Below are 27,499 nucleotides of genomic sequence, written 5' to 3' on the forward strand. Positions count from 1 at the left end.
AGAGCAAAAGGTAAACCATTCAAGAAGCTTGAGGTAATGTTTCACGAAATAAGGGGTGAAATAGTAACAATTTCTAACATTCCATTTTTCAAATGAACTTTTCTGTCGCAAAACACACAAACTATGTACACAACACATGCTTTTAAGTGGGATTATCTTTTGTTTTTATTTTTTATGTTCAAGCTCACTTAGCATTCCTTACCGTCTCATGTAACAATGAAACACATTTCAAGAGAACAAACTCACTGAGTCCAGAACGGGATAAATCATTACTGAGTAATGGATCATTACTCACAACACCACACACACCCAGGCTGAGTGGCGTGGTGCAGAGTAATCCACCCATAGCTTAGACCCGACCAGCAATCATCAGTGCTTGTTAACAGCCTTAGCAAACTGGTTCCCCAACTTTCTGGGGCTTAGTCCCATCAAAGTTGCATGGCATGATTTATTTTATTTTAGCCTTTCTTTTATTTTTATTTTGTTTATTTTAGTTCATGTTATGTTACTCTTACTCTGTAGTACTTTACTTAACCACCTTTGTGTAGAAACTGTTGCACAGTAATTTCCCTCAGGATAAATAAAGCTTCTTGAATCTTGATTATTAGAAATGTGTACATAGAGGCTGCTCAAAATCGTACAGGCCTTTGAATTATTTCACAAATAAGTCTTGAAATGGAGCAAGTTTACGACTTACATCACGTGTAACGTTTAATCAATAATAAAGCAACTCCAACCAATGTTACAGCACACTGGTTGGGTAAAACAGTGGTTTAGAGAAAAGACGAGACACAAGTATCTCTCTCTCACTCTCTCTCTCTCTCAAAGAAAACAATATCTTTCTTCCTTTATTCAGGCCACATCCTTTTTTTTTTCTCAAAACTTTCTTTCCCTCAGATTCTCTCTCATCCACAACACACACACCCCCCCAGCACCCCCCCACACGGAGCCCCCATCACTTATAGCACCACAACCACGTGCCCTTCCCCAGGAAGGTGAGCATGTCCAGGCAGTTGAGCGTGGTGAGGCTCAGGAACACCTCGTTGATGTGCTGGCATGTCAGGTGGGAGATGTAATACATCCGGAACATGTGGTAGGGCACGAAACACACCATCATAACCAGGGCGAAACACAGGCTCTTCAGCTGCGCGGCAAACACCTGCTGGCCGAAGCAGGTGCGCCCGTGCTCCCGGTAGAGCACTAGCAGCACGTGAGCCTGCAGGCCGGTCAGTACCACGGACACGCCGATGATCACCGAGCCGCTCACATAGTTGAGGGCCATGGCGCCATCCTTGATATCTTTGCCGAAATCGAAGCACGTCTCATTGGTGGTGTTCTTGTTGCCGTAGGTGAAGGAGATGACGCAGGGCAGGACCACCACCACCACCACCCAGATGGCCAGGCTGCCAATGAGCGCGTGCGTCCGCCGGTGGAACTCCACCTGGTTGGCCCGCTTGTGGAAGAGCAGGAGCCGCGTGACCAGGATGACCACGTAGCAGACGAAGGACATGTAGAGGTGGACGTGGATCATGCTGCTGACGGCCTTGCACAGGCCGTCGCCCAGGGTCCACTGGCCCACTGCGTAGTAGTAGATGCGGAAGGGCAGGGTGACCAGAAAGAGGAAATGGGCGAAGACGAGGTTGAGCACGGCGATGGTGGTCAGCGAGTGGCTGGCGAACTTCAGGACGCGCATCGTCAGAACCAGGCACGTGATGCCGCTGAGCAGCACCACCGTGTAGATGGAGAGCAGCACCTTGTTGTACACTTCGTGGTTTTGGCCGGTGTTGTTGCCGCAGGCAGAGTCATGGCTCTGCAACGGCGTGACATTCATGGCTGTGGTTGGGTGGGTTGGGGAGGTGGGGAGAGAGTAAGAACAGATAAATAGTGAAAACAATCAACGAAAGGACGCAGAGAAAATAGATGAAGGGCAAGGCTGGAACATAAAAACTTAAAGAATGAACAAACTGAGAAGAAAACGGAAATAAAACATCCTACCCTGTTTCCTGTAAAAATACACCAAAAGAAAAAAAAACATAACTAACAGTCACCAACAATTACTTATGCCAAATAAAGTATTGATGTTTTTTTTTAAATAAATTGTCAGCATGCGAGTTGGCTACATGAGAAAAACACTGAGTTGAGGGAGCAGTAAAACGGCACTTACCGCGTGGATGTTTAAGGATGTTGTGATATTCAGCCGATGGCATGTGTACCCTTGTTCCTCCTTTCGAGCTTTGCGACGTGAAACACCATCCTCCAACATTTATCTTGTTCTAAAGAAATGAACCGGAGCACTACAGCGTGTTGCAGTGTGAGCCATCGTGTGTGCGAGTGTGTGCGCGTCGTCACCAATCCTTCTTATGTGGTTGACTGCATGACTCAGATTAACTCTTTCGTTTGTTGTTCCTTTTTCTGCTTCCTGTGGTGACCTTTCTTCCTACTAAACTTGCAAAATGTAGTATTTTGCATAGCATTTTTATCCTTGCAAATGGTCTGCTAAGCTGCAAATCTCTGTTACTATTGGGCTGTTTCCCAATGTGAAGGAAGCTGTTCCAGTGTGGAGAACCCTCGGAAATTCGCGCCCCTTTTCGCGTCATTTTTGAGAATAACAACGTTTTTCAAGGATGCATTGATGGAACCTCAACAAGCCAAAATACCCACAATCCTTTGTGTTCATACGCTGCGCGGGGTATTTGAAAATTGCGTATGGAAAGCGATACACATTGCTTTACACAACTGAAGTTATTTGAACGTTTTCAGCAATATTTTGTGCCGTATTGTTTTTTTTTTATCAATCATGTAAGTGCAAAAGAATTACCCGTGCGATTTCTTCCGAAAGTTTTTGCAACGTGATAAGCTATATTTTGCATGGATTGATTTGTTTTAATATTGTAGCAACTCCTACGGGGGTCGTGCCGGGGATTCTGGGGATCTGATATGCCGGTTGGGGGAAAAGGGGTTTTATTGCCTTTTTGTGTTGGGGTTAACGGGTTTGGGGAGTGTGCTCGGTAGAATGTAGTTGTTTGTTGTTGAGTGTTTACTTGTTGTGTGAAGTGTTGCCGCCACCGTTACCGGGAATTACATGTCTGTTGATTGGGTGTGTGTCGTGTTAAATAAAGGCAGCTCTCGTAGTCGTGCGGAGTATGGGGCACGAGAGTTGCTTCATCGCTTAACCTGGGCTCCCGTCTCGTCCTCCCCGCGCTGCTCGCCACATTGGTGTCAAAAGTAGGAAGTGGCCTGCTCATGCGGAGAGGGACTTGAGCTTCACGGTCGAGCCCATGGAGGCCCCAACCGACGCCGACGCACCCTGCGCTAGGGGAGCGCAGGGCCCCCCCTGCGACCACGACCGGAATGGCCGGGGAACCAGCAGCTGCCAGGACAGCGGTTAAGCTGCCGAAGTTCTCCGGGGCAACGCAGCTGGAGCCGTACCTGGCACAGTTCCGGCTCGCTGAGTGGCACAACGGCTGGGGTGCCAGGGGGGCGGTCGTCCACCTCGCCCTTTGGAGCTTTGGAGGGAACGGCGGTGCAGGCTCTTCTGGACCTTGCCCCAGCGGACCAACGGGACCTCGGGGCCCTGACCCGGGCCTTGGAGAGGCGTTTCGGGCAGCGGGCCGTCGGCGGCCACACCCGGGAGCTGCTAACTAGACACCGCCGCCAGGAGGGGGAACGGTTGGGGGCCTACGCAGCGGACCTGCAGCTGTACGCCCAGCGGGGTTATCCAGGCATCCCTGCTGCGGCTGGGGATGAGCTAGCCCCGCATGCCTTCCTTCAGGGACTGGCCCCGCCGTGGCTGGGGCAGCACAGCCATCTCACCATGCCCCTGACCCTCGATGTGGCTCTCCACGTGGCGGAACAGGAGCTCTCCGACCAACCCAGCCTGCAGGAGGACGATTGCCAGGACCAGTCTGGTCCGGCCAAGCACTGCTGCCGTCGTTGTGGTGCCCGGATGGACGCGGCTGGGGCCGCCCTCTCCCGTGGCTAGGGATGGGCATTTGAAGAAATTTCCTTGATCGAGCATCGCTAGAGTTATCGATCAATTATCGATTAATCATTAGCTTTTTTCTAGGCTATATTGAAATTCCCGTTGGTAGAAAATGCAGCATGTTTTTATCAATTAAATCTTTATTCCAACAATAATGTATGGGCCAACATTAATACAATACAGTTAACTTGAAGACCTACAACTGTTTAACAGTTTTAAAATAATAAATACAGGCATTATAGGTTATAGGCCTATGCGGCGCTCGTAAAGTCCGAACAATGCGCCTACAGGCGCTCTTAAAGGTTTGGAAACGATTCAACAAGACTAAATCTGTAGCCTATTCCAATTACAATAAGTAGCCAACTTATCGGACAACAATAATCAAACAAAGGCAGTAGGCTAAAAGTGGACATTAAACGGTATAACTGTTTTGAAAAAACGGGGGAAAAAAGGCCGACATATAATGCCTATAGGCTGCAGCCGGCGCGCGGAAAAGGCTTGCAACAAAAAGATGAGCCACCCATTTACAAACAATTGCATGAACTAGTCTATCTAAAAGCAATACCTTATTGAACATATATAAGGCTAAACTTGTTGCTAAAATATCACAGTTTTGGCAAAATGTAACGACTCCAAGAGGCACCAAGCCGAAAGAAAAGCGGAGCGAGAGACAACACATTAAGAAAAAAAAGAGCGACTCACATACGGTGGTGACTGTCCCTACTGTCCATAGCATAACTCCAGCCTACATATTTTTGTTTAGGAATATAAGCATGTTAACATGCTCGCGGGTCAGACGCGAACGCAGCCTTGTAACTGTCAGTCCAGCAGCAGAAAACACCCGCTCTGACGAGACCGAAGGGGATGCAGAGGTATTGTCTCGTTAATTTGGACAGGAACCTTCTTCCATTCACTTTCCACCAGTCGGCAGGGTGGTATTTCTCCCACATAGTGATATTCTATTAAATGCTTCAAGACTCACAGTATGCAACACAACGTCCTTTTGATCGATAACAATATAAATTGATCGACGCATTTCTTAACGATCGATTATCGAGCATCGATTAATTATGCCCATCCCTACCCGTGGCACATTGTTCCGACGTCTCAATGGTCCGAAATATTTCCCATAAGATCGACATGCCACTATGCCGACGGTTCAATGTTACGAAAACGGAACCCATTGTTCCGAAGGGCCGTTTGTCCGAGAAGTCAAACAAGAGGCGCATTAGGCCGACGGTTCAATATGCCGAATTGGCCGGACCATATACTGTACATTGTTAAAGTATTTTGTGTCCCTACAAGCACGGAGTGGTCTGCAGTAAGGTCTGTGAGTTCACATCAACGTTTATGAACAGGCGGGGGCAAATAGATAACGATAGGTAACGATAATGGAAAGGTAATGGCGGCGATCTCTGGTTGATTCAAAGGAGGACTTTGTGACTTGGTGTGGATGACGTTGGCATTCGGCTGAATTAATTTGCATAATGCCGCCAGCCAAAGTGGAAGACAACCGCATTGGTTTAACAATGGATGCTGTTTGTGTGTGTTGAATCTCCATCAATAATGACTAACCCCACTCACCCACTCCACGCCGAGAGTACGAGAGTTGCGTCATCGCTTAACCTGGGCTCCCGTCTCGTCCTTCCCGCACTGCTCGCCACAATATGTAAGTAGCTGGTGTTCAAACAAACTACTGTCACCAATAACAATTTCAACAATTAAAATATTAAAATATTTACCACTGGAGCAATATTAAAAGCGGAAGTGGAAGCGCTTCCACACTAGCAAGTCGTTCCAAACTGAATGCGACAAACGCTAGGCAGCACCAGCACTCTAGCCTCATCTCCATAGGACGCGACACGCAAGGAAGTGTTCTAGCAAGGCTGCAGCCTTCACTTTGGGAAACAGCCATTGTCCCACAGAAAACCCTTCTCGTTAAAGGCCTGAAACAGTTTCTTTGCAGTTGCTTCAGTGACTTTGTTACATCACCATGTTACAGAAGCACAGGACGGAAGAAGTCCCTGCTCGCAGCTGTGATGCGGACAGGGTGTTTCATGCACGTAGGGGGGACTGGAACCTGGTTACTTCGTCTCACAACCTTATTAAGAAATTAATAATGATTTTCATGTAAAGTACTTTTTACGTAAAGGATAATGTACCGCATAAAGGGTGATGCAGGACCCCGACGATTACTGAAGCTGTAGTTATGTATTCATTGATTATACTAACAGGTAGCTTCTTTTCGAATTTCTTGGGCAATTTCAAGTGCATTGAAATAAGGAATGATAAAATAAAAAAAAATAATAAGTCAGTCAGCGAACACACGGTTGTTACTAGCCTGGGTATACCGGGTATACCCATGCTGCCTTGCGCGTGATTTCATTTCGCACTGCTAGGCAGCCTGGATCCCATGGATCCGAATTTCACCTGAGATAGGGAACCAATCACAGAACGGGGAGAGACGACAACGACGTCTATGCGACACACCAAAGTTTGTAGTTTACGGATCCAAAATGGCAGCGGACGCGCGTTACCTTTCGATGCAGCGATAAATATCTCTCTATAGCTCTGGATATATATATTAACTAGATGCCTCGTCCGCGGTGCTGGCCAATGGAGTCGAACGTCACCACTGGCGGCCATCCTTCCACAGTAAGCTGCTCACCAATAACATTGTGTTGGTAGTGATTCGTGTACTTTTTAAAAAGTATCCATTTACAAATATACATCAAGAAAGGCTGCATGTTGAAATCCCCACCCTGTACAGAGATGTATTTATGTAATTATATATAACCATGTGTTTTCATATGAAATGAACATTAAACAGAACAGATGTGCAATAATACACACATGCACAAGGTATTCATGTTATTTATGTTAAATCAATATATGGTCTACTAAAACTCAGAAAAAGCAAATGTTTGTAAGAAACCAAACCGTTTGTAAATCCGTCAAGATTTCAGCGAGATAAGAGTATTAGCGTTTGTGCAGATCACTGATTTACGTCCGCTACAACAGATTCCACCAGAAAGCTATACTGTGGTAAAATGGCGGCCTATGGTGACGTTGTAGACGCCGCCGTAGGGCATCTAGTTAATATATATATCTATGGTGGGACCTATGAGATCGAAAAATATGAATGGGTTTCAATGGAGAGAAAGTAATTATTTTCCGATCCCAGTCTTTATATGCCCCGGATTACACATATGTTGTTTGTGGTTTTAAATGATAATTTTTCATGTCAAGAGTTTGACCGTTTATTGTGCAATTGTTCAGTTAAAGGCTGTAGAGAAAACCCAGCTGTGTTCGAAATCGTTCCATATCCACTCACTCACTATTCCCTATATAGTGTTCATGATATAGTGCACTATTTAGGGAACGAACAAACAAGAATTCGGACACTACGCTGAACATTTCTAAACGTCATTTACGTCAGTAAATGCGCCGGGTATTTATGTGACGCAGACAGATGCGCCAACATCATGTAAACAAACCGGGCACTCACGACGAAAGCTGGAGGTTGTATTGATGTTGAATGTTACATTTCCTTGTTTAATTCATTTTGAATGTTAAATATTCTATGTTAAATCCCAAATAAATTGTTGACATTTCTAAACGAAAACCGGAGACTCCATCTTTAAATGTATTCGTTTTCGCGGTTATTCAGCTTCTTCCTCTCCTCCGGGAAAACACGATCGCATTGCATTGTGGTATACGGGAGTAACATGTAGGGTACATCGTATGTACCCTATTTTAAGTCCACTATATAGTACCCTATATAGTGTTTACTGTTTACAGCTGCTCGCAACTCAGGGCCTTAAGATTTCAGACACAGTGTTTGACCAATCGTAACAGAGTGGGCCAGCTGGCCAATAATAGCCGACTTGACATTTCGGGCGAGGGGGTCTTAAAGAGACAGATGCTCAAACCAAGCGTTTCTGTCAAAGAGTGAAAGCAGTTGTGCAGCAATGTAGAGTGTGACAATAAGGTGTATAATTAACATTAAAGCCTGTGAACCTATTATAGAAGCATCCCCAAATTAAATTAACCAAAACAATTGCATAATTTGACCCCTTTTAAGATGCCAATAGCCTCTGAAGCAGGCTATCACTGATTAAAGGCTATATGTTCGGTAAGCTGGTTGGAGAGTGGAGGCAAATAAATAAATACCACAGCCTAAACAATGACGTGATTCAGTGAAGGGAGGCCAACCGTAGAGCGAGTGAACATTCAAAGCAGTATGATGTTTTTTGGAAGTGTTTCTATCATTTGAGGAAGCTGTGGTGAAAGAAAACCCATGTGACATTCAAAAAAGTATTGAAACAAGGGGTCTCAACTTCCCACCACAAATTTACATGCATTTAAAAAGTGATAAATTCCATTAGTTGACAAATTAATTAACCCTTATTTTGTTTGATTATGTAGGCTGAATAATATGTTTTTTTTTACTGTCAAATTGTGACACATTTATCGATAAAATGCCAAGTGGCTGTGGATGCTTTTGGTTGTGAGAGGTATCTGCATAAGGGTCGGCTTAGCGCAGGAGGTAGAGCAGTTGCCTTATAACTGAAAGGTTGCTAGTTCGATCCCTAGCTCCTCTTAGCTGATTACCCTGTAATCTGCCAGAGGTGTGCACTTGTACAATTCACCACTTGTGTGCAGGCCCTTAAACTCTCTGTCAATGGTAATGCGAACCACTTTACATGCAACATGGTTGTCTAAAATACTCCAGACAAGCCTCAGTGGACACAAAATAACAGCTGAGTTGCTTTTCTTCAGGCTTTATTAAAAATATATATTATGTCAGCTGGGGAAACAAACTAAAAACATTTGACCTTAAAATCATAGAAAAGCAGCTCAGGCAGCGACCATAAAACAAGTTACACCCAAATGTACAATTACGCCTAGTCATTCCAAGACCAATTTTTCTCACCAGTTTCTAGAGAATACAATCGTTAAAACAAATCTATAAATAGTCACTTAAAGCACAGGGCCATCTAGTCTTTTTAGAGAACATGAAAGTGTTTCCCTGTAATTGTCTTATTGTTAACTGACCCTCATGACACAATACAAACAATACACTCAGGTCGCACACGCACACATTTCAGGGGAAGTGGCTCTTTCGTCGCCGCCATGCGGTCAGCCGGCACGACGTTAGGATGTGCGTTGCCACGCTGAGCAGCATCAGGAAGATGGTCATCGACATCACGATCACATAGTGGCTGATGCTACCAACAGAAGAGAAGCCACAGGGACACAGGCTAGTGAGGTGTGTGTGTGTGTGTGTGTGTGTGTGTGTGTGTGTGTGTGTGTGTGTGTGTGTGTGTGTGTGTGTGTGTGTGTGTGTGTGTGTGTGTGTGTGTGTGTGTGTGTGTGTGTTCAGTTTTATGAAGAACCAATGCAAATCGCACATAGGCCAGAGCATTCATTTACCTTGTTCCAATGTCCAACCAGCTGCCATAGTCCTGGACCAGGAAGAAAAAGTGCTGGAGGGAGGGGTTGGGATGAGGGAGTTGGAGGGGTTAGAGAAAAAAGGAGAGGATGTGGTTGGAACAATTAGCCATCAACAGCGCCATTTAAGATGCCCCCAATTCATCTCTACCTTCGGGGAAACTCCCTGGTATTAGCGAAAAACGTTTGGTTGAATAGAAAACTCCTCCAAAATGACACAAAATGTACAGCTGATATGCCTTTAAAGGGACACTTTGTAAAAATTACTCCCATCTAGTGGTACAATTGTATATTGCATTCAAACTAATAGTGCTCGCTTGTTCAAAAACTACGGTGGGCAGCATGTGCCAAGAAGCTGTGTCATGACATCCAATACTACCTCATCGAGTCATTCAAGTGATGATGAGGTTCGTTATTTCAAACAAATTTCAAACTGGATTGAATCATTAGTGTAAGCTAATGATGTATGAGTAATTATTCCTTGAGCAAGATAGTGTATTATTTCAGTCATCATTCAAGCTGGCTCAGAGTGAAAACGCGTTTGCATTTCCTGTACCACGTAGTGCTTTTTGTCCCTCTCGGCAGTTCATAGACCGGAAGAACATGGAAGCCTCCATTAAGCTTACCCGTCCTATGTAAAGTCATATTAATTATTCTTCGCTCAGGAGGAAAGGTGAGATTTTTGGCAGAGATAATTTTACACCAATGAGGACTTATTTATGAATGAATATGTTGATTTGAGGTAATGAATTACTTAAAATATTACAGTGTCCCTTTAAGTTGTTAGAGCGAGTCCATTCAATACATATTACATAATCAGAATAGATTATAGAGCATTAGATATAGGGCATTATAAAACATTGAATAGCAATGCATGGAGTGAGGGGTTTCGGAGCACTCATTCTATATGCAAAAGGTTACATCAAAACACACAGACTCACACACACACACAGACGGACAGAGAGACGGGCAGGCATACACACTATTGGCCAAGAGGAAATGGCTTACCAGAGCCATCAGGTCAGAGATCACCAGCACGATGAGGAACAAGCTAGAGAACAGAGTGTCGAGTCATTAATGAGAAGTTTACATCTAAACACCCAATGGATGCACTCAAACACTGCACACTGCAGTCTGGGGTTAAGGAAGAGACAGGTTTACCTCCTGGACGACAGCTGGGTGGTGACCTGAATGGTCTCAAACGTGCACATGACGATCACAAAGGGAATGATGACCTGCAATAAGAAACAGTTAGATCAGTATTGTGTCATAATCACAAGGACATTTGTATGACAGACAAGAGCTGGTTCATGGACAAATATAGAGCAGGGCCCTTCAACTATATCGCATAGGGCTTGGAAAACCCCGTTAGTAAACAAAATGAATATGGCTAAAAATGAAACGGGTGTGAAAAGAGCTTGTGGTTGTGTGTATGAATAGAGGTGTGTGTGTGTGTGTGTGTGTGTGTGTGTGTGTGTGTGTGTGTGTGTGTGTGTGTGTGTGTGTGTGTGTGTGTGTGTGTGTGTGTGTGTGTGTGTGTGTGTGTGTGTGTGTGTGTGTGATACCTTCCACATCATCAGCCCACCCATGATGAAGGGGTTGAAGACGGTGAGGAAGCAGTACACAGACGCCGGGTCAAAGCTGGGCACATGGAAGAAGGAAGTGACATCATCTTCGTGTTATTTTACAAGACGAACCCTATGCAAATTCTACAACCTTGTTTTCTCATAAAGATGTGTCACTCCTGTGCGTCACACACAGGCGTGACACATCCAGCGATGAGGCCGTCCAGTGATTCACTTTGGCGTTTCACGTCTGATCTTGTTGATTGATTGAAATTGATAAAATATGTTTCCAAATATAGCCGCAGCCTTTATGTCTTTCAAAACTCCAGCCAATCAGATTGGTGCTTGTGCTCCCTTCGCTCATGGCAAATTCGTTTGGAGGTAAGGCAAAAAGATACTGAAAGATTTTGATGTTTTTGGGAAAGGCTTTGAATGGGATCGAGCCAGACTGATCTGCGAAGAGAAGCGGAATGCAAACTGGCGAGATCGGGGTGGTCTCAGGCCACAGGTCTTTATAGTGTGTAAAGACCTAACCACTCACACTTTCAAGAACACAATTGCTCTCCACTTCAACCCCCCCCCCCCCACACACACACAATATACCTAAAAACACAAACATATACTTTTAAATGCACACACTCCCAGAAAGAGTATACCTTAAAACAGAACAATATACCACCACACACACAGACACGGACACACACACACACACACACACCTGTTAATTGAAGCTATATTTCCGGTGCCAAAGAAAGCAGTAATTATGAAGAACACCTGAGGAACAGATGTAAGGTAAAATAATAACTCCTTTGCATATTTTGACCAAACCATGTTAATGATTCTTCAAATTTGTCTTAGTTTGCCTCTTTTTATAAATAATTGCGACGGTAAATGATATGAATAAGGATACAAAGAAATATGATCTTCTGATGTCATCCAACTTCAGTTGCCGTATCCGGGTGATGTCGATGTTGTCTGCGAAGTCCATCGTGGAAAGCTGCCGAAGAAAGACAGCGGTGAGCAGTACTCTCAGATTACGTCATCCTCGTCAGTATTTGACCCGAGCGGCGTAAAATTAGCTCCCACCTCCTGTCGGCTGGAGGTGCCCTGAGCCTGCATGGCCTCCTGTTCCATGTTGATCCACACAAACATCAGCCAGGACAGCATTGGAGGAAACAGGGCCTCCGACCTGTGACGACAACACACACACACACACACACTCACTCTTAAATACTTAGTCTCTGAATCTCAATTATTGTTCCTATTCATACTTGGCAACATACAGCGACAGTGAGTGAGTGGGTGAGTGAGTGAGTCTCACCCCGTGCTGAGCAGCAGGAAGGTGGCGCTGAGAGAGAGGAACACACTGAGCAGGCGGTGGAAGAGACGGGTGGAGCTCAGCAGGGGCACAACCATGGAGGAGGCTGGGCACAGGGAGGGCCGGGGGGTCAAAGGTCAGGAGGAGTAGGCGCAGGAGAAGTGTTTGTGTTTGCCACTGACGGGCTAGGATTGTTTTTAGAACCGTCTGAAAACTTAAACTCAATTCGCTCGCCCGGTCTGTTTGTTAACGCGTTAAAGGAGAGGTCTTACTCTAAATGATTAAGGGTTGAGATGTGGCAGGAAGAGAATGGTCGGATTGAGAGTTGGGGAAACTAGTGCCAGCAACAGCGTGTCCTCAGAGGTTCGGGGGAAGGCGGGCTGACTTTATTCCGCCAACGTTGATCTCAGAGCAGACCTACCTAGCGTGGTCCAGCTGATGACCTGGTTGATGAGTGGCAGGCCTTGTTTCTGCTCCAGGCTGCTGTGTGTGAGCGTGGGAACGTACGCACACACGGCCACATGGAGCATCTAGTACCAGAGATCAGAGTCAAGCATGGACAGAAAAACCAAGAGAAGGTGTTTGAAGTTAATGTACGGCAATATTTTGGTGTACCACTATAAAAAAAAAAGATGTTGATTTGATATAAGTAACTTATCGATTGCGTTTTGGGCTTTTTAACAATTTAAAAGTCTGCGACAATTTCAATATTCTTTCGCAATTCTTTGAGCTCCACCTGGTTGGCCCGCTTGACGTTTTTGTGTCGTCAAGGAAACATCTGGTCGTTAGTATTGGAATGTTGCTTTTAATGTCAGAATTGTAGAGCTTTGATTTGGAACCGTTAAAAAGGCAGAGGTGTCCCGTTACTGAAGAACAATGACCAATCAGGATCAAGTGTTTGACCAATGCGGTGGTAAGAACACACTTCAGATAACGCATACACATGTACACACACAGTCCCACCTGGGCGTAGAACTGCTGCTTGTCACCGAGGTGCAGCGGGGCCCGTCGCCGTGCCGACCACAAGTAGCAGGCCGAGGTGAAGAGGGTGAGCACGCCTGCACAGGTGCTGAAAACCAAAAGAAAAAACACGTGGGTTAGGTCGAAATATGTAGACAATGGATGGAAGTGATAGACAGAAAGTGAGAGACAGGAAGTGATTGCGGTGGGTTGACTCACACAAAGTGCACGTTGGCCTCTCTGCCTACCACCGGCATGAGGGGAAAGGTGGACAGACAGACACAGCCTAGCGTCCAGCTCACTGCGCGGAACTAGAACCACACAGAAGGACTGGTTAGGGTTAGTCAGGACTGGTCATACTATCAAGCTCTTTAGAACTGGGCCTTACTTTAGAGTCACTCTAAACGTCGTGGACGATTACAGAAAAGACATTGGGAATCATTTAAATCTGGGAATAAAAAACAAGAATATTTAAAGAAATGATAACGTAGGAACAATTTGTGCTAGGCCATCATGAATTGCACAAGGGCGATTAGCTAAAATAAATTAATAGTAAATCTAAAACATTGAGAATAGAAGAAAAATAAGGCTGTGTAATCTTTAATAACAGTGAATTTAGTGTTTTTAGCCTTTATAAGATTATAATTGGCTTCCTTTTTGGAGACAAGTTATATGAAATATATTATATTAAATTAAAATGTCAATTTTTAACTAAGTGCAAATACATTTTTATAATAAAAATATTTCATAGGTCTTGTGTGGATAACTCGCAATTAGTTTGAGAAAATGTCACTTATCTTCCAATAGATTTCAACTCATGACGACAGAAGCGACACATTTTAATATTCAAGTAGAAATTAATCCTCAGAATTTGTCATTTTTATTTGGTTTTACTTGTTATCATAAATTAATTGTGTGACTGCTTAAAAAAATGCAATGAATAATTAAATGATTATGAATCAGTTAGGAGCCATACAACACTATAACCTCTTGGTTCTTGACGAACGTGTAGTGCTATACCTTCGCCTGGCTGTAGATTCCTGTCAGGATTGGCCAGAGAGAGAGCGCTGCCAGACCCACCGTCAGCATAGCGCGATGGAAGAAACTCACCACCTGGGGGCAGCAAAGACAACACTTTAAATCTATGGGACGAAAAGCAGAGGAAACCCTTACCTTAAAAATAACAAGTTCAAGCTATCAATAAGCTAACGAATCCCAGCCATAACGTTTGAATAAAAACAAGAAATGATCTATATATTTATCTAGTTTTCCTGTGGGATGTCTTAAAGATGAAGCCTGGTTGTAGCACAGCTGTGTCCTTACCAGTAGCTCAATGCCAAAGGCGATCAGCAAAAAGTAGCCCAGACACTTCCACAGAGGCAGCGAGGGCGCAGAGCGAACCAGATCCATCAGAGTTCCACTCCTGAAAACACAACAAAACAATTCTGATGGAGAAACTTAATTTCACTCATTGAGCCAGGAGAGGAGGCAGTGAGGTGTGAATGGATGAAACGCTTCATCTCATTTACATCACGCCTGGACAAAGTCTTTTGTTGTTGCTCTGATCTTTTGAGAATTTGCAATGAAGATGTATTAGTGTGTGTGTGGGTAATACACACTTCATATCGCTTGTATGCAAATTTGTGTGTGTGTGTGTGTGTGTGTGTGTGTGTGTGTGTGTGTGTGTGTGTGTGTGTGTGTGTGTGTGTGTGTGTGTGTGTGTGTGTTTTTTCCTCACTCTCTGAAGACTGAGTACCAAATGGGGACTGGCAGCAGACAGTAGATGTAGTATGTGAGGGGACTCTTTTGGATCACCAGGAACACTGAAATCACCACGGTGACGCAGACACACAGCCTCGTTAGGGTCTGGCTCGGAATCTACACACACAAACACACACGCGCACCAATTAAGCAAATAAACAGCATGCAGCTGGCCAAGTACATTATGTGTGTGTGTGTGTGTGTGTGTGTACCATGTTTGCGAGGCCTGGCGGCCTCCTCAGGCTAGCGTGGGTCTTGAGGATCAGTAGGACTACATATGAGGTCCAGCCTACAAATCCCAGCACCACACTGCAGCCGAGGAAGAACCTGTCGTAGGTGTGGTAATAGACAAGGCCCTCCAGGGCTTCGGTTATCATAGACTTGCACAGCGTGATCTGAGAAGAGGGTTCAACATACTCAATTTATGATCAGTCTAGTAATAGACCTGAGGAAACGTAAAGATGTTGTTTCCTACAATTCGTTTTTTTATTGTATTTTCTTCAACAAATAACTCACTGCGTCCTCATATTTCTCCAGCTGAATCAGTATTTTGATCTGTCTGATGAGCTCTACTTGATGTGTCTCACTCAGCTGTCTGGGGGGAGACAAGAAAAACTAAAACCACATAACTGTCATAGTAGATTTCTATCTAATATTTTATGTGCCTCAAAGTGAAGGAGTCCACAGTTTTCATGCAACATTTAAAAAGAGGTGTAAAGCCCTGAGAATAAGGTGAAGAATATACTTACTGAAATGGCGTGAAGAGGAAAGACAATGTGGTCTCCTTCCTTTGAGCCATTTTCACCTGGAGGAAGATTTGAACACGTTTGTCAGATTTAAAAAATGTTCATTATATTAAATTACATTACATTAAAAAAAATAAAGGAATTATCAGTGCACATCTATTCTTTATCCCCCTTATGCATCACTTATGATTGCATTGATGGCTGCTTTCATTCCATTTACAGTATTCTGTATATCAAAGGAGGACCCAAACCCCCTAAATCCACCTTTGGAAGAATGTTTTTGCTTCAAACAGTATGGACTCATACTGTTGTACCTTGAATTGTTCCAGCATCTGCATGGCGTTGGTGTACATGCTCTCTGCCTTGAATCGACCGCTGTTGTCCAGGTACAACAGAGGCAGCATACCCTGGAGGGACAATGGACACATTATTCCAATGCTCCTCCCTCGGGTACCAGCTTCAGCTCTATATTTTATATTTTACAGTGTACTTTTATGGCCACTGCAGGCCACTTTTGGAAAAGTGCCAGTGTTTTCTGGGAATAAAAGGCATGACTATTTCGTTTACTTTGTATGGAAAATAAATAGGTTTGGATAAATTGGGATAGCTCTATGTGGTTGTCTAAAGCATTTGTCACTGGGTATGTTTTTTTTTTTTAAAAAATGATTATTTAAACGGGAAGAAAAGTAATGCACTTATTATTAGAACTTGAAATGCTGGCTTGAACAGTAATTCAGGGATGCACATAACATTTGGTAATATGCAGTGCAGTACACATTATGTATTTTTAAACAAATTAGAGGTTAGTGACTTTATACTAACCACAGAGTTGAGGGGAAACGGCACTCCAATCAGTGAAGCCATGAGTGGTGCAATGTCAGCCTGCACGGACAGGATAGAAAAATCGTTTTAATTATTGATTTTATCATACGGGCAATTGTTTGTCGGATGTGACATCATCAAAAAGCGCCAGAGAGTGGTTGCTCACCTGATTGACATCAACCCTGCGGAACTTCTCAAGATGCCAATCTTTGTCAATAACAAAAAAAAAAGATCCACACATATTTAAAAGGTGATAACTTCTAATAAATGTAGTGCTGTCAAGTGATTAAAATATTTAATCGCATTAACTCACGATTAATCGCAATAAATCGCAAATCTTTTTTCTATGCTAAATATCCCTTGATTTCTTTGTCCCATTAATTGTTCTCATTTTAATGCTCTATACAACATGGAGAAGTGCATCGGCTTGCCTTGTGCAAATGTTTTTTTATTGATAACAACATTGGCATATACTGATCAAAACAGGACGATACAAAAAAAAAGCCTATAGTGCAATTAAACGATGAACATACAAACATACTGCCTTGAACATAGCAGTCAGGCTACTGCTTCTTTGTTTTGAGCCAAAGAAAAAAAAATAAATAATAATAATTGGCGTTAATCGCGCGATAAAGAATTTAACATCGTTAAAATTGGTTTACGTTAATGCCGTTAACACGTTTAACTGACAGCACTAAATAAATGGAAATTGTATTATGCAGTCCATCCAATGATTCAGTGCAGTGCAGCTCAGCCTTGTCAGAGGTTTCTACATTCAGCATGAGATAAAGTGTTGGGCTGGTACCTTGCTGGTATCCATCGGTGTACTGCTGGGGCTCTAATGGTCTCTGTGCGACCTGGACACCCGCTCCCCACGCCACCAGAGGGGTGAGGGTCTCAGAGGCATGGCCTGCACCGTGGGAGCCTAGGTGTGCACACAGACACACGCACACACACACAATTTGAAAAGTGACTACACGAAGAACCCCAAAACACAAACATTGTTATGGAAATCCCGAAAGACCATGTGAAATCCGTTATATCTTTATGATCCCATGCTAATTTCATCATAAGAATATTGAAATCCTGTTTTCAATTAAATAAAAAAATACTTATTCAATACAATTGACAGACATTGAAGTGCTGGGTCTTTCTTACCCCAGTTGGTCATTCCATGATCCGAGGTGAAAACGTAGGCGGTTCTGCCGTCGTGATGGTAGAAGTCCTCTATGACAGAGACCAGCTCTTCTACACCTGAGTCCACCAGTCCTATGTTCTCCTGGTACTCCCTGGGCTCAGCGACACAGCCACACAGAACAACACAAAGATCCACTGATTCAGGAAAAGACTGGTGCAATATCAGATTTGTGAGGAAAACAAGATTAAGCTAGGAGACATTTGCTTGCTAATACCAGTATGACAGTCACGTTTGTTAATTTATCTCTTTATTAAAAAAAATATTCTTAATTTTTACAGTTTTTGGATTTGTCTCTAATTTATCGTTGCACCAAAACCAAGACAAATACCTTGTATTGGCAACACATCAGAATAACAATCTGAACCATACAACTCAGTGAAATATCTGAAAGTGGAAAAGAAAACCAACCTAAATCACTACTGAATCTAAAGCAGATCCATCTGTGACTTAGGCTACATTCCCAGGGGTCCTCTACTCACCGTGACTGGGGCCTGTGGGCATGGCCGTTGGTGTCGATGCCCAGCAGGTGGAGGAAGAAGACGTTCTGATCCTCCTGCAGAATGTCCTTCAGGCTGGAATTGGACCTGGCCGACTGGAAAAACGCCTGGAGGAACATTACCTTTTTTTAAAAAAAAGCCTTAAAGTTCATGTGACTTTCGACAATAAGGTAATTTGTTTGATTCTTTGTGTGTTTATTGTTCGTTACAATAATATATCTCTAGCTATGTACTATACTATGTCTTTTTGTACCCTATTTTCCACTATTTTATCTTTGATCTCTGTTTTGGCTGTCTTACTTCCTGCTGCTGTAGCGTCCCAATTTCCCTCCCCCTGCTTGCTTCATAAAGATGTATCCATCTCTATAGCTAGCTATCTTTCAACCGGGAGATGGCGTTTACCTTGACTTGCGTGAACACCCAGGTGTCGAGTCGGGAGGCATCGGTGGAGGCGAAGTCCTCCTCCACAGCTGGGTAGGTGTGGGTGTACACGTGATCGCCGCTGGCACCTGGCGGATCCAGGAGGGGGGGGGGGGGGGGGGGGGGGGGGTCGGCAGGGTGAGACCGGAGCGCAGTCAGCAGGACAGCAGGGGGAGCAGGGAGGCAGGAAGGACAGGTTAAGAATAGCCCAGTCGTATTCAGTCGGTGGAGAGGTGAATGTGCTAAAACTTTTGAATTATTTGACATGGGATGCAACTCCTCTTCTGCTTGCCTCAATGTATTGATACCCTGAGATCCTTTTTTCATCAGTATTTTGAATGACCGAAACGAGGCTATGGAACATAGAGGTTGTATCTATGGACTATAGACTGTTTTGGTGGGGGGCAGCATATGCATGTGCATGTGCGCGTGTATATGTGTGCATGTGCGTGTGTGTTTGCATGTGTGCGTGTGCGCAATGCATGTGTACCTTTAGCAAACATTGGCAGGATATCCGGGCTGCCCCAGCTCCAGGTGTGTCTGCTCTCATTGAAGACGGAGTCAAACTCCACAGGATTCTCCTTCCAGCCTACAAACACACAATCATGTTGGTTATACCAGGGGCAGAGCCCTAGAGAGAGAGAGTTGCGTTCACTCCATCATGCCAATTACTTTACAGCAAGCAGAGAAGCAGTGTTTTTCCCTCTTTCACATTTTAGTTCACTTCGCAATATATCTTGGCTAATTTCTAAAATTGGTAGATTTATATTTTGGGATCAAGATCTCCTTTATCTCCACTGCAATTAGCATGCAAAAATAATGATTATCCTAATAATTCACTTAATCGATTGCACTTTTGTGCTATCCGATTGAAGTAAATTGTTGTATGATCTATGTCTTTATGTCCATCATAGACGACTGTAAAAGCAATAACATTTTCTTATCTAATCTATCTTTAGACATGCATACACACAGGTACACACACAACCATACGAATGATGGTATAAAACATGATGAACATCTTAAACGTCCTCTTACACACCCACGATGCTAATCCGTGCTCCATCTTATCAACATAAACACACTCCCTGTATAACGCGTGTACACCCACCCTTAGCGACGGCGCTGACGTCCTCGTAGAAGCCAGCGATGAGAGCCACGTGCCCTGGCCGGGACTCAGTGGGCACGTGGGTGTGGGACACGCCCCAGGTTCCCCGGTCCTCCATCACACTTCTGTTATGGACACATAAGGAACGTACAAATAGTATAATGTAGGTGTAATACAGCAGGGACTAAAATACAGCTTCAGATGCATGTGAATAAAGATAGTATTTAAACATCTCCTATATGTAACAATTTTACGTCAGTTGCACCCATTTAGGCAAGGACACTTGAGTGAACACATACACAAGGATTTTAAATCTAAGACCTTATATTATAGTTTATATAAACTTCATGAATGACCATTTAACGTATGTCTGTCCCAATATGCACTATGATAATCTTAATAGATAATGTTGATCTGTTGAGGGCTGAATCTTAAACCCTAACGTCTAATTTGGTTTTATAAAGAAAACGGTATCTTATTTTAACATCCTTTGACCGATAGTATGTTTTGTTGTTAGCCGTCTTTTGATATATTGGCCGGAAAAATGACACAGACTTTGAAAACCTTCAGCCCCTTCAACAACCCTGGCCTCAATTTTGGAATCAATTCATATATCTCAGGGGTTGGGATCCGCACCTCAGGTAGGGCGCTCTGGAAGAACCGTTGGGGAGCAGAGAGAAGAGGCTGTCCGCCCTGAGACCATCGGCCACCAGTAGCACGATCCTGGAGGCAGGGGGCGCCAGCGAGACCTTCTGGGGCGTCATGCCGTGCACCAGCGGAGAGGTGAAGTAAATGTCAAAGATGGACAGGAAGAAGACCACATGGACCGCCAGCCCCACCAGAAAGAAGGTGACCACCCGCATGGTGAACGGAGGGTGATGTGGTCAGGAGCACCTGCTGTCCTGGAAGATGGGGCGGGATGGACGGTGGTTATTGTGGAAGAAAAGGGCAGTTATATGCAATGCTTTATTTTATGAGCCAAAAGTGCCATGGACTTGAAATTGCTATTACAATGAAAACATGAATACGAAGCCGAGGAAGAGTATGAACGGTGCATTTTGAGAGAAGGGAAAAGAGGATTAACCCAGATTCAGAACATGCCGTTTATGTGTAGTGACAGGCACATGCACAGGTGGTTGCCACAGTTGCCCAAACCTCTGACCCTTTACCCTCATTGACTTAAGTGCCGACCTGGCCTAACAGAAACCAAATAAACCAAAATATATAGGCCTATATTTTATTAGGGGGGGGGGGGGAGAACATACTACAAATCTGATCGTTTAAAAAAAAAAAAAACTATTCTAATCATATAAATCGTATACAATATACAATTCGTGTTACTATGTCACATCCTTACCTTTTTCCAAATTCGTCTTTCGTGGAGATCTCTAATATTTAGTGTTACTATCTCATCCCGAATGAATGAAGCGGCGATTCAAGTATCTTCTTTTCCAATAGAAACCACTGTCAGTGGCTCCATCTCATAGGCTGATTCTAGTTGAGTTAATAATCAAATCAAATTCACGAGCCTAGTATAAACCCAGTGACATCCGAAATAGCAAAAGGCTCGTACCTACGTACTTAAGCAAAACCTGTCCTGCTGTCTTCTAAGAAGATTACAGCAACCAAGTCAGACGCTGCAAGTATCTACTTCCTTGTTGTGAGTGTCATGCTCGGCGTTGGACTACTTTTCCCCCGCTGCACGCTGGGCATTGTAGTTCCAATGTTAGATTCCTGGATAGCTACAAACACCACTGATAAAAATATGATAAAAATGTTATTTTTATAAATGATTGATTGTGAACGGTTTCCAAAAGAAAAATACATGTCACTAAAAAAGCGCGTGTATTGTGTAGCTCTATCAGCTGTCGAATATGACCTTCCCTGTTTTCTTTCCGTCTGTCCAGCATCCTATCAAACCCTGGCATTGTTCTCAAGAGGCGGGCTTTGGGATGAGGTTCTCCATCTAGACCACTCACATTCCGTCTCTCCCCTGTCAACGCTAGCCATCCTGCTAGCTAGTCCGTACAGTCAGGAAGAAGTCTGATTATTAGCTATACTGGGGGGGCTGCAAAAAAAAACATACATCTCAGTGCAATAATGGCGGCGGGTAGCGTCAACCCGTTTAACCTCAGCGACTCAGAGGAAGAGGCTGAACGGCGACCCAATGTAACCACGGACACACAGAGGAGCCCGAACGGAGGTGCAAGCTCGGGGCCTCCAGGCAACCCATTTGCTACACCTGTAGACACCGAGCCGCCGACCCTGCTGCTGTCTAGCAACAGAACCAGCCCAAGCGCCGAGGGGCTCCCCGTATCGGCCGCAGCCACCGCCGCGATGACAGGCGGCACCGGGGACACACGGGTGTCCATTGATGCCATAGCCGCACAGCTTTTACGGGACCAATACATCCTGACAGCCCTGGAGCTCCACACTGAAATGTTAGAAGCCGGAAGAGAGCTCCCGAGGCTCAGGGATTATTTTTCCAACCCTGGCAACTTCGAGCGACAGAGCGGCACTCCACCCGCCTCCAAAGACCAGGGATTGGGACCCGGTGGACCCCTGAGTAAGTGATACATGATGATGGCACGGTGGCCACATCGACGTCAGGCTCATCGGCTTGCTACTGTTCACCCTCAAACATGGTTTGGCGTTTCAAACTGGGTGCACTTGGGTGCTAGATATAGGGCCGCATGAGGAGATGTCTGTGCCTAGTGTTTTACATCCCTACCTACCACAACCTCACCGCTGTATATGTAGGCTATAACCAAGTCTAGTTGACACAAAAGGTATTGTCATTTCCAATGTGTGCTTTTTTTTAATTGTATGTAGATGCATAAGGCGATTCATCGAGGTGTCATTGTTGCAGGTGCAATTGTAATATGTATGTGTGTGTGTGTGTGTTTGGCAGTGGACGGAGGACTGGATCGTGGTCATGAGAGGGGCGTTTCTCTGGAATTTCACCCCACTCCTCTGGCCTTATATTACGATATTACTGCGCACACACACACACGCACACACACAAGTGACACGCTATGCAAATAGTAACCAAGGTGACCACGCCAGCGTTTGCACAGCAGGGGTAGTATTACCTGAGACCTAAACTCAAGCAATGGAAACACAGCTTGTGGATTTAATCTTTATGCACTAAGGAATCAAAGTTAATTCATATTGTTGTTAGATTACACTGGGGGACAGACTGAGAAGAACAATCCATTGTCATAAAACAGACAAAGCACCCACAAAGTCAGACTGAGCAATTGTTTTTGTCTTAACAAGGTAAAGTGGCCAAGAATGAATGCGGGGTAAATAATTATGGGGATTTATTAGACGATTTATTCTTGTTATTATTTAGGTTTTATTTCATTACCGTACCAATTCACATGGCATTAGAGTTACAACATATATAACGCATCGTAACTTAGTAAGTAATAGTACAAAACTATTGCTGCTAAAGAATAGCAGGAATTGCCAGAAGTGGAGTTTTATAACACCTTGCTCCAAAAGGTAACACAATCTTACTTTTTATGATATTTCAGATTCCAAAAATCCAGCCTTTAAACAATGACAAACCGAAATACCTGTTTATTTATTTCCTGATAGGCCTCATGTTAGAAACAGCACCTGTGATAGTTCCAGACAGAGCCTTACCCTGAATATACTAGCATTTATCATAGACTACCCTGCACATTCAAAAAAGACAAACGTGCTCAACATGAAACCAGTTGCTATCTGATACACAATCAATTCCCATTGCTTGATGGGAGAGCCAGAGTTTGCCTGGCCTGTGTATTCAAGATAATGTTGGAATGCACAAGCAGGACTTGTGGCCCGGACAACCAAACGCTACACAAATTGACGTGAAACAAAACCATTCCTGTTAGCCTATTAGCTTTCTTGAGGATAATAGTTGAGTTAGAATGATTCCCACATGCAAGGTCCCAAAATCATTATTGAAATGCACAACCGAATGTTTGTCCATTTATCATATTGGAAACTGACGTGGGCGGGCAGGGATCTGGGTTAAAAGTGACAAGCTTCAGGCGGGCCAATGGGAGGTCCCACCATATGCCTCCTTAGATATTGGCTGGCACAATTGCAATCACTGCAATGATTTTCAAACAACATTCACTACCTCTACAGAGAGTAGACTCTGGAGGTTATTCAGTGGTCATTGTCCAAGTTGCCCTGCAATTTGTGTTCTAGATAAGAAGAGGTTTTTTTTACATTCTGGGGAGAATTAAAATGAGCAAAGGCCTACTTTGTGTGGTATAAAGGCTTTATAAAGAATAACCATTTAACGTTAAAACTACAGATGACAAATCTGATCAAACATAAATAGCAAATGTGTGATTCAACCAAATCTGGGAAAATATGCTTGAGCAAGTATTTATATCCATATATAAATGTATGCACATTGTATGATATGAGATGGATCTATGGATCTCATACAAATTTAGCATTCATCACTGCACTTATAATAACATTTAATCATACTCTGGATATTTTTAAAGGTCAGAGTCAACCGTGACCCAATCGACCGATGCAGCCAGTTTCTACTGCTGTTACATTAGGGTACAGTCACGGTAATACGTTATATTCATTTTGAAAGAGCAGTCCGTCTGTCCTACACTCTAACTCTGTGTCTTCAACAGTATGCAACCAGGGAGGGAATCTGTCACATGACTTTGGAAGTCTATCACCATGCTGCTAATTTGCTGGCTGAGCTGTTCGCTGCTAGTATGAATGGCACTCCCTCTGCCTCCTTTTATTTTTTGTACATGTGATGTGTGTTAGTCACACAGTGACAATGAATAGGGAGCATAAGGAATGTACCCATCCCACTGTAGCTGTCCCAGGTTGATTCCCAAGTTTTACCTGTAACGGTCAATGATTATGGGACTAACCTAAAAAAGTAAAATGTTTTATGGGGGAAAATCCACATGCTTTTCATATGACATGTTAGGACTATTTTAGCATGGTAATGTTATTATGATAATGTCATCGACTGATACCCGATACTCCTGTTTTGAGAAACCCCTCAAAAGCATGAAGTTGGGGTGTCGCTATATAATAGGAGGAGGGGCTACACATCTAGCCACCCCCCCTTTACTTAATGGTAATATCTTCCCCTCCATGGTCTTCCTCCTAGCCTAGGCTATGCAAGCTTCAACAGAACATAGGGGGGTTGGGTTGAGGCGAGATTGGGGGCACAACACAATGGGGGACACCAGATGTCTGCAGCAGTGGAGACACCTGACTATTGAATTAAAGTTCATTGATTGATGAACCAGATTTTAAGAACCAGATTAACCCGTCCACATTATGTTTGCTTAAACCTTTACCCAGAATTGTTTGGTTTCAGAGCGAGTCTTCATTGTCGCGTTTGCCCGTTTGCTTTTGTGCGGGCATCTCTTTGCTGAACGGAGATAGAGTCCGGCAGTCATCCGTTACACTATTGAAACAAACAGTGCTATCGATTCGGCGCACCTTAAACAAACCCTTGCATCTCCAATACTCCTTCTCATCACCGCCCCGATAGGTGTGGGTTTGCTCCTCTGCTGCTGTCGCCTCTGCTCCGCTGCATCGCCTGAACACAGAGAGTGACTGCAGACTCTGTGCACTACTGTGAACAGCCCGTTAATACGATTCTCAGAACCCTGGCTGTGCTCCATTCTGTTCGGGCCCGCCTCATGCCGCCTGCTTCATTAGCTCGCTGTCCTTTGATAGCGTGCTGTGTACACCCTTTTGATGTTAGCACATCGTTTGTCATCTGATGGTGTGTGTGTGTGTGTGTGTGTGTGTGTGTGTGTGTGTGTGTGTGTGTGTGTGTGTGTGTGTGTGTGTAGGGGGGTCTTGAGCCCTCTTTACATTTTCTATTGACAGACACTAAATTGAATGTTGTACCACATTGATGCATCACGCTGCAGTGCATGTGTGTGCGCATCATACCAGACCCATGTCCTTAAAAGGCACAATGGAAAGTTTCAATGCATCCGAGGAGGTGTGGTCCTCATTTTCACTGGCTACCAGCCATGCCAATAAACCAAAACGAATAAGAGCGTCTATTCGATCCAAAAGGCCCCGCCCATATATTAATAAAATGGTTGGCAGCTGCCTGCCAATCACCATCCACTTAACGTTATAGTCCACTGTTATGGAAGGTTCTTAAGCACTCTCTACACTACTGTTGCGAACAAGCACATACACGGCACACTGTATGAATACAGATTGATGCCCAGAGAGAGAGAGAGAGAGAGAGAGTGTGTGTTCCCTGTTGTGCCCTGCAGGTGTGTATTAAAGGGATGACTGTCTGAAATGTCAGACCTGTCTCGGTGCCCTAGACTATCGCTGCCAGGGGGACGCAAATCCCAAAGCTCTGCCTCCATGAAAATACCCGCTTTCTTTTTGCTGCGTCTCCCTCCATCATGCCTCGAGTGGCTTTTTTTTGTTTCTTGCGTCCCTGTCCCATTTGTAGCCTATGAGCACACGACAAAACCACACTATAGTGCTTTCATGTTGTGCTCATTGCGCTCAGTGTCCCCTGAGTAAACACATTCTATGTCGCAGGGGTCGGTGAGAGTTGGCTCATTATTGTGACAGATTTATCTGTGTACTTATTTACAAAAAGATGTGGCAATGTACATACACCGATTGAAATGCATGATCCATCTTGTTGAATTCAGAAATTATGTATGCATCAATCCTAACACGATTGTCAATCGGTTATTAAGTTACAGTCGTTTGTTTGAATGTGATCATGAGAACAATGGAGGGATGGCGTCACATTGTTTGTAGGGCTATACATGCTTCATTCCGACTTGTTGTGCCTCAAAGCACGCTTAAGCCAACCCCACCCAGTAATGTAATGAAATAAACTAAATTAACATTGAGTAGCTTCTACATCAGCAGCTAACGATGTCAACGCACAAGAGGATACACCGCCCCCCCCCCACACACACACACACGCACACACACTGTCGCGATATGCAATAAATCAATTAATTGCGCGATAAATTAAAATGAGCGATAATTTTTTGCCGGCCGCAATAATTTCCATTCGCACTCTTTTTTTTAAATCATTGCTTTATTGACCTAATCTGAGAAGAAATCTATGCCATAAACAGAAATATTATAGGCCTTTATTACACGGGTCTTCTCAATGCCGTGGAACGCTCCGTTCACGTCGGGTAACTTGTCAACCCCAGCGTCTTCGGTTGCTAAGCAACGTCAACGTCTCTGCTGATCAACACTACGAATGCTGCTAACGAATAAATCGTAAAAAGACACACCATGTGAAGTTATTTTTTCGTCTTGGCAAGTAGCCTTGTAATAAGCGGGATAATGTATAGAACGTCGCCGGTCATTATCGAAAATAAGCGCCTTCAGCGCGAAGCAAGACACCTCCGCTGCGCGTCGGCAGCCTGTTCGCCCTGTCGGGGCTTATTTTCCCGATAATGACCGGTGTTCCATGCATTATGTAAGGGATAATGCCCGACGAGGTGTCCATTATCAGGAATTAATGGACGACGTGGAGGTTCGCGGAGGACGGTTGCCTCCGCGAAGTCCATTAATTCCTGATAATGGACACCTCGAAGGGCATTATCCCGCTTATACCACGGTCACTTACCAACGGTGACCAAATTAATTTATATTTTCATGCGTTTT

The 27,499-nt window shown here is 44.1% G+C and overlaps 3 protein-coding genes across 17 annotated transcripts in view; 1 reads left to right on the forward strand and 2 right to left on the reverse strand.

The window, feature by feature from the left end:
- Positions 1-137: 137 nt before the first annotated feature.
- Positions 138-2,377, reverse strand: gpr141 (G protein-coupled receptor 141). Its single transcript, XM_030349660.1, has 2 exons — positions 2,165-2,377; positions 138-1,833 (listed from the first exon to the last, which is right to left on the reverse strand). Exons 1-2 carry the CDS (start codon positions 2,205-2,207, stop codon positions 956-958), a joined length of 921 nt encoding a protein of 306 aa, XP_030205520.1. The 5' UTR covers positions 2,208-2,377; the 3' UTR covers positions 138-955.
- Positions 2,378-8,750: 6,373 nt separating this feature from the next.
- On the reverse strand, positions 8,751-21,656 carry pign (phosphatidylinositol glycan anchor biosynthesis, class N). Of its 2 annotated transcripts, none has more exons than XM_030349654.1 (29): positions 21,189-21,648; positions 20,468-20,733; positions 19,835-19,956; positions 19,214-19,312; positions 18,706-18,812; positions 18,286-18,410; positions 17,767-17,897; positions 17,414-17,533; positions 16,775-16,815; positions 16,609-16,668; positions 16,101-16,193; positions 15,790-15,845; positions 15,557-15,635; positions 15,253-15,435; positions 15,018-15,157; positions 14,603-14,702; positions 14,300-14,392; positions 13,499-13,590; positions 13,283-13,388; positions 12,741-12,849; positions 12,323-12,425; positions 12,088-12,190; positions 11,912-11,998; positions 11,720-11,775; positions 11,002-11,077; positions 10,598-10,671; positions 10,445-10,487; positions 9,419-9,471; positions 8,751-9,213 (listed from the first exon to the last, which is right to left on the reverse strand). In XM_030349654.1, the coding sequence occupies exons 2-29, from the start codon at positions 20,692-20,694 to the stop codon at positions 9,090-9,092; spliced, it is 2,802 nt and encodes a 933-aa protein (XP_030205514.1). In that variant the 5' UTR covers positions 20,695-20,733; positions 21,189-21,648; the 3' UTR covers positions 8,751-9,089. The 2 variants fall into 2 exon arrangements, with proteins under 2 accessions (XP_030205514.1, XP_030205515.1); XM_030349655.1 differs by having other exon boundaries at positions 8,752-9,213; positions 20,468-20,728; positions 21,189-21,656.
- Positions 21,657-21,798: 142 nt separating this feature from the next.
- Positions 21,799-27,499, forward strand: part of relch (RAB11 binding and LisH domain, coiled-coil and HEAT repeat containing) — a 39,297-nt gene continuing 33,596 nt past the window's right edge. For 5 of the 14 annotated variants that reach the window (XM_030349640.1, XM_030349644.1, XM_030349645.1 and 2 more), the window contains exon 1: positions 21,802-22,397. In XM_030349640.1, coding sequence (XP_030205500.1) covers positions 21,932-22,397 — 466 coding nt within the window. In that variant the 5' untranslated portion in view covers positions 21,802-21,931. Of the gene's footprint in view, positions 22,398-27,499 lie in introns of all 14 variants that reach the window. The other 9 variants (XM_030349650.1, XM_030349652.1, XM_030349653.1 and 6 more) reach the window with 4 other exon arrangements.

The sequence above is a fragment of the Gadus morhua genome, chromosome 23 (assembly GCF_902167405.1).
Source record: "Gadus morhua chromosome 23, gadMor3.0, whole genome shotgun sequence".
NCBI lineage: Eukaryota > Metazoa > Chordata > Actinopteri > Gadiformes > Gadidae > Gadus > Gadus morhua.

Coding starts and splice junctions, on each gene's coding strand:
- gpr141 (XM_030349660.1), bottom strand. CDS start 2,207: ATGCCATCGGCTGAATATCACAACATCCTTAAACATCCACGCG. Junction 1,834..2,164: donor CATCCTTAAACATCCACGCG/GTAAGTGCCGTT, acceptor ACCCAACCACAG/CCATGAATGTCACGCCGTTG.
- pign (XM_030349654.1), bottom strand. CDS start 20,694: ATGCGGGTGGTCACCTTCTTTCTGGTGGGGCTGGCGGTCCATGTGGTC. Junction 15,436..15,556: donor TGGAGAAATATGAGGACGCA/GTGAGTTATTTG, acceptor CCCTCTTCTCAG/ATCACGCTGTGCAAGTCTAT. Junction 10,672..11,001: donor GTGGGCTGATGATGTGGAAG/GTATCACACACA, acceptor TTCTTATTGCAG/GTCATCATTCCCTTTGTGAT.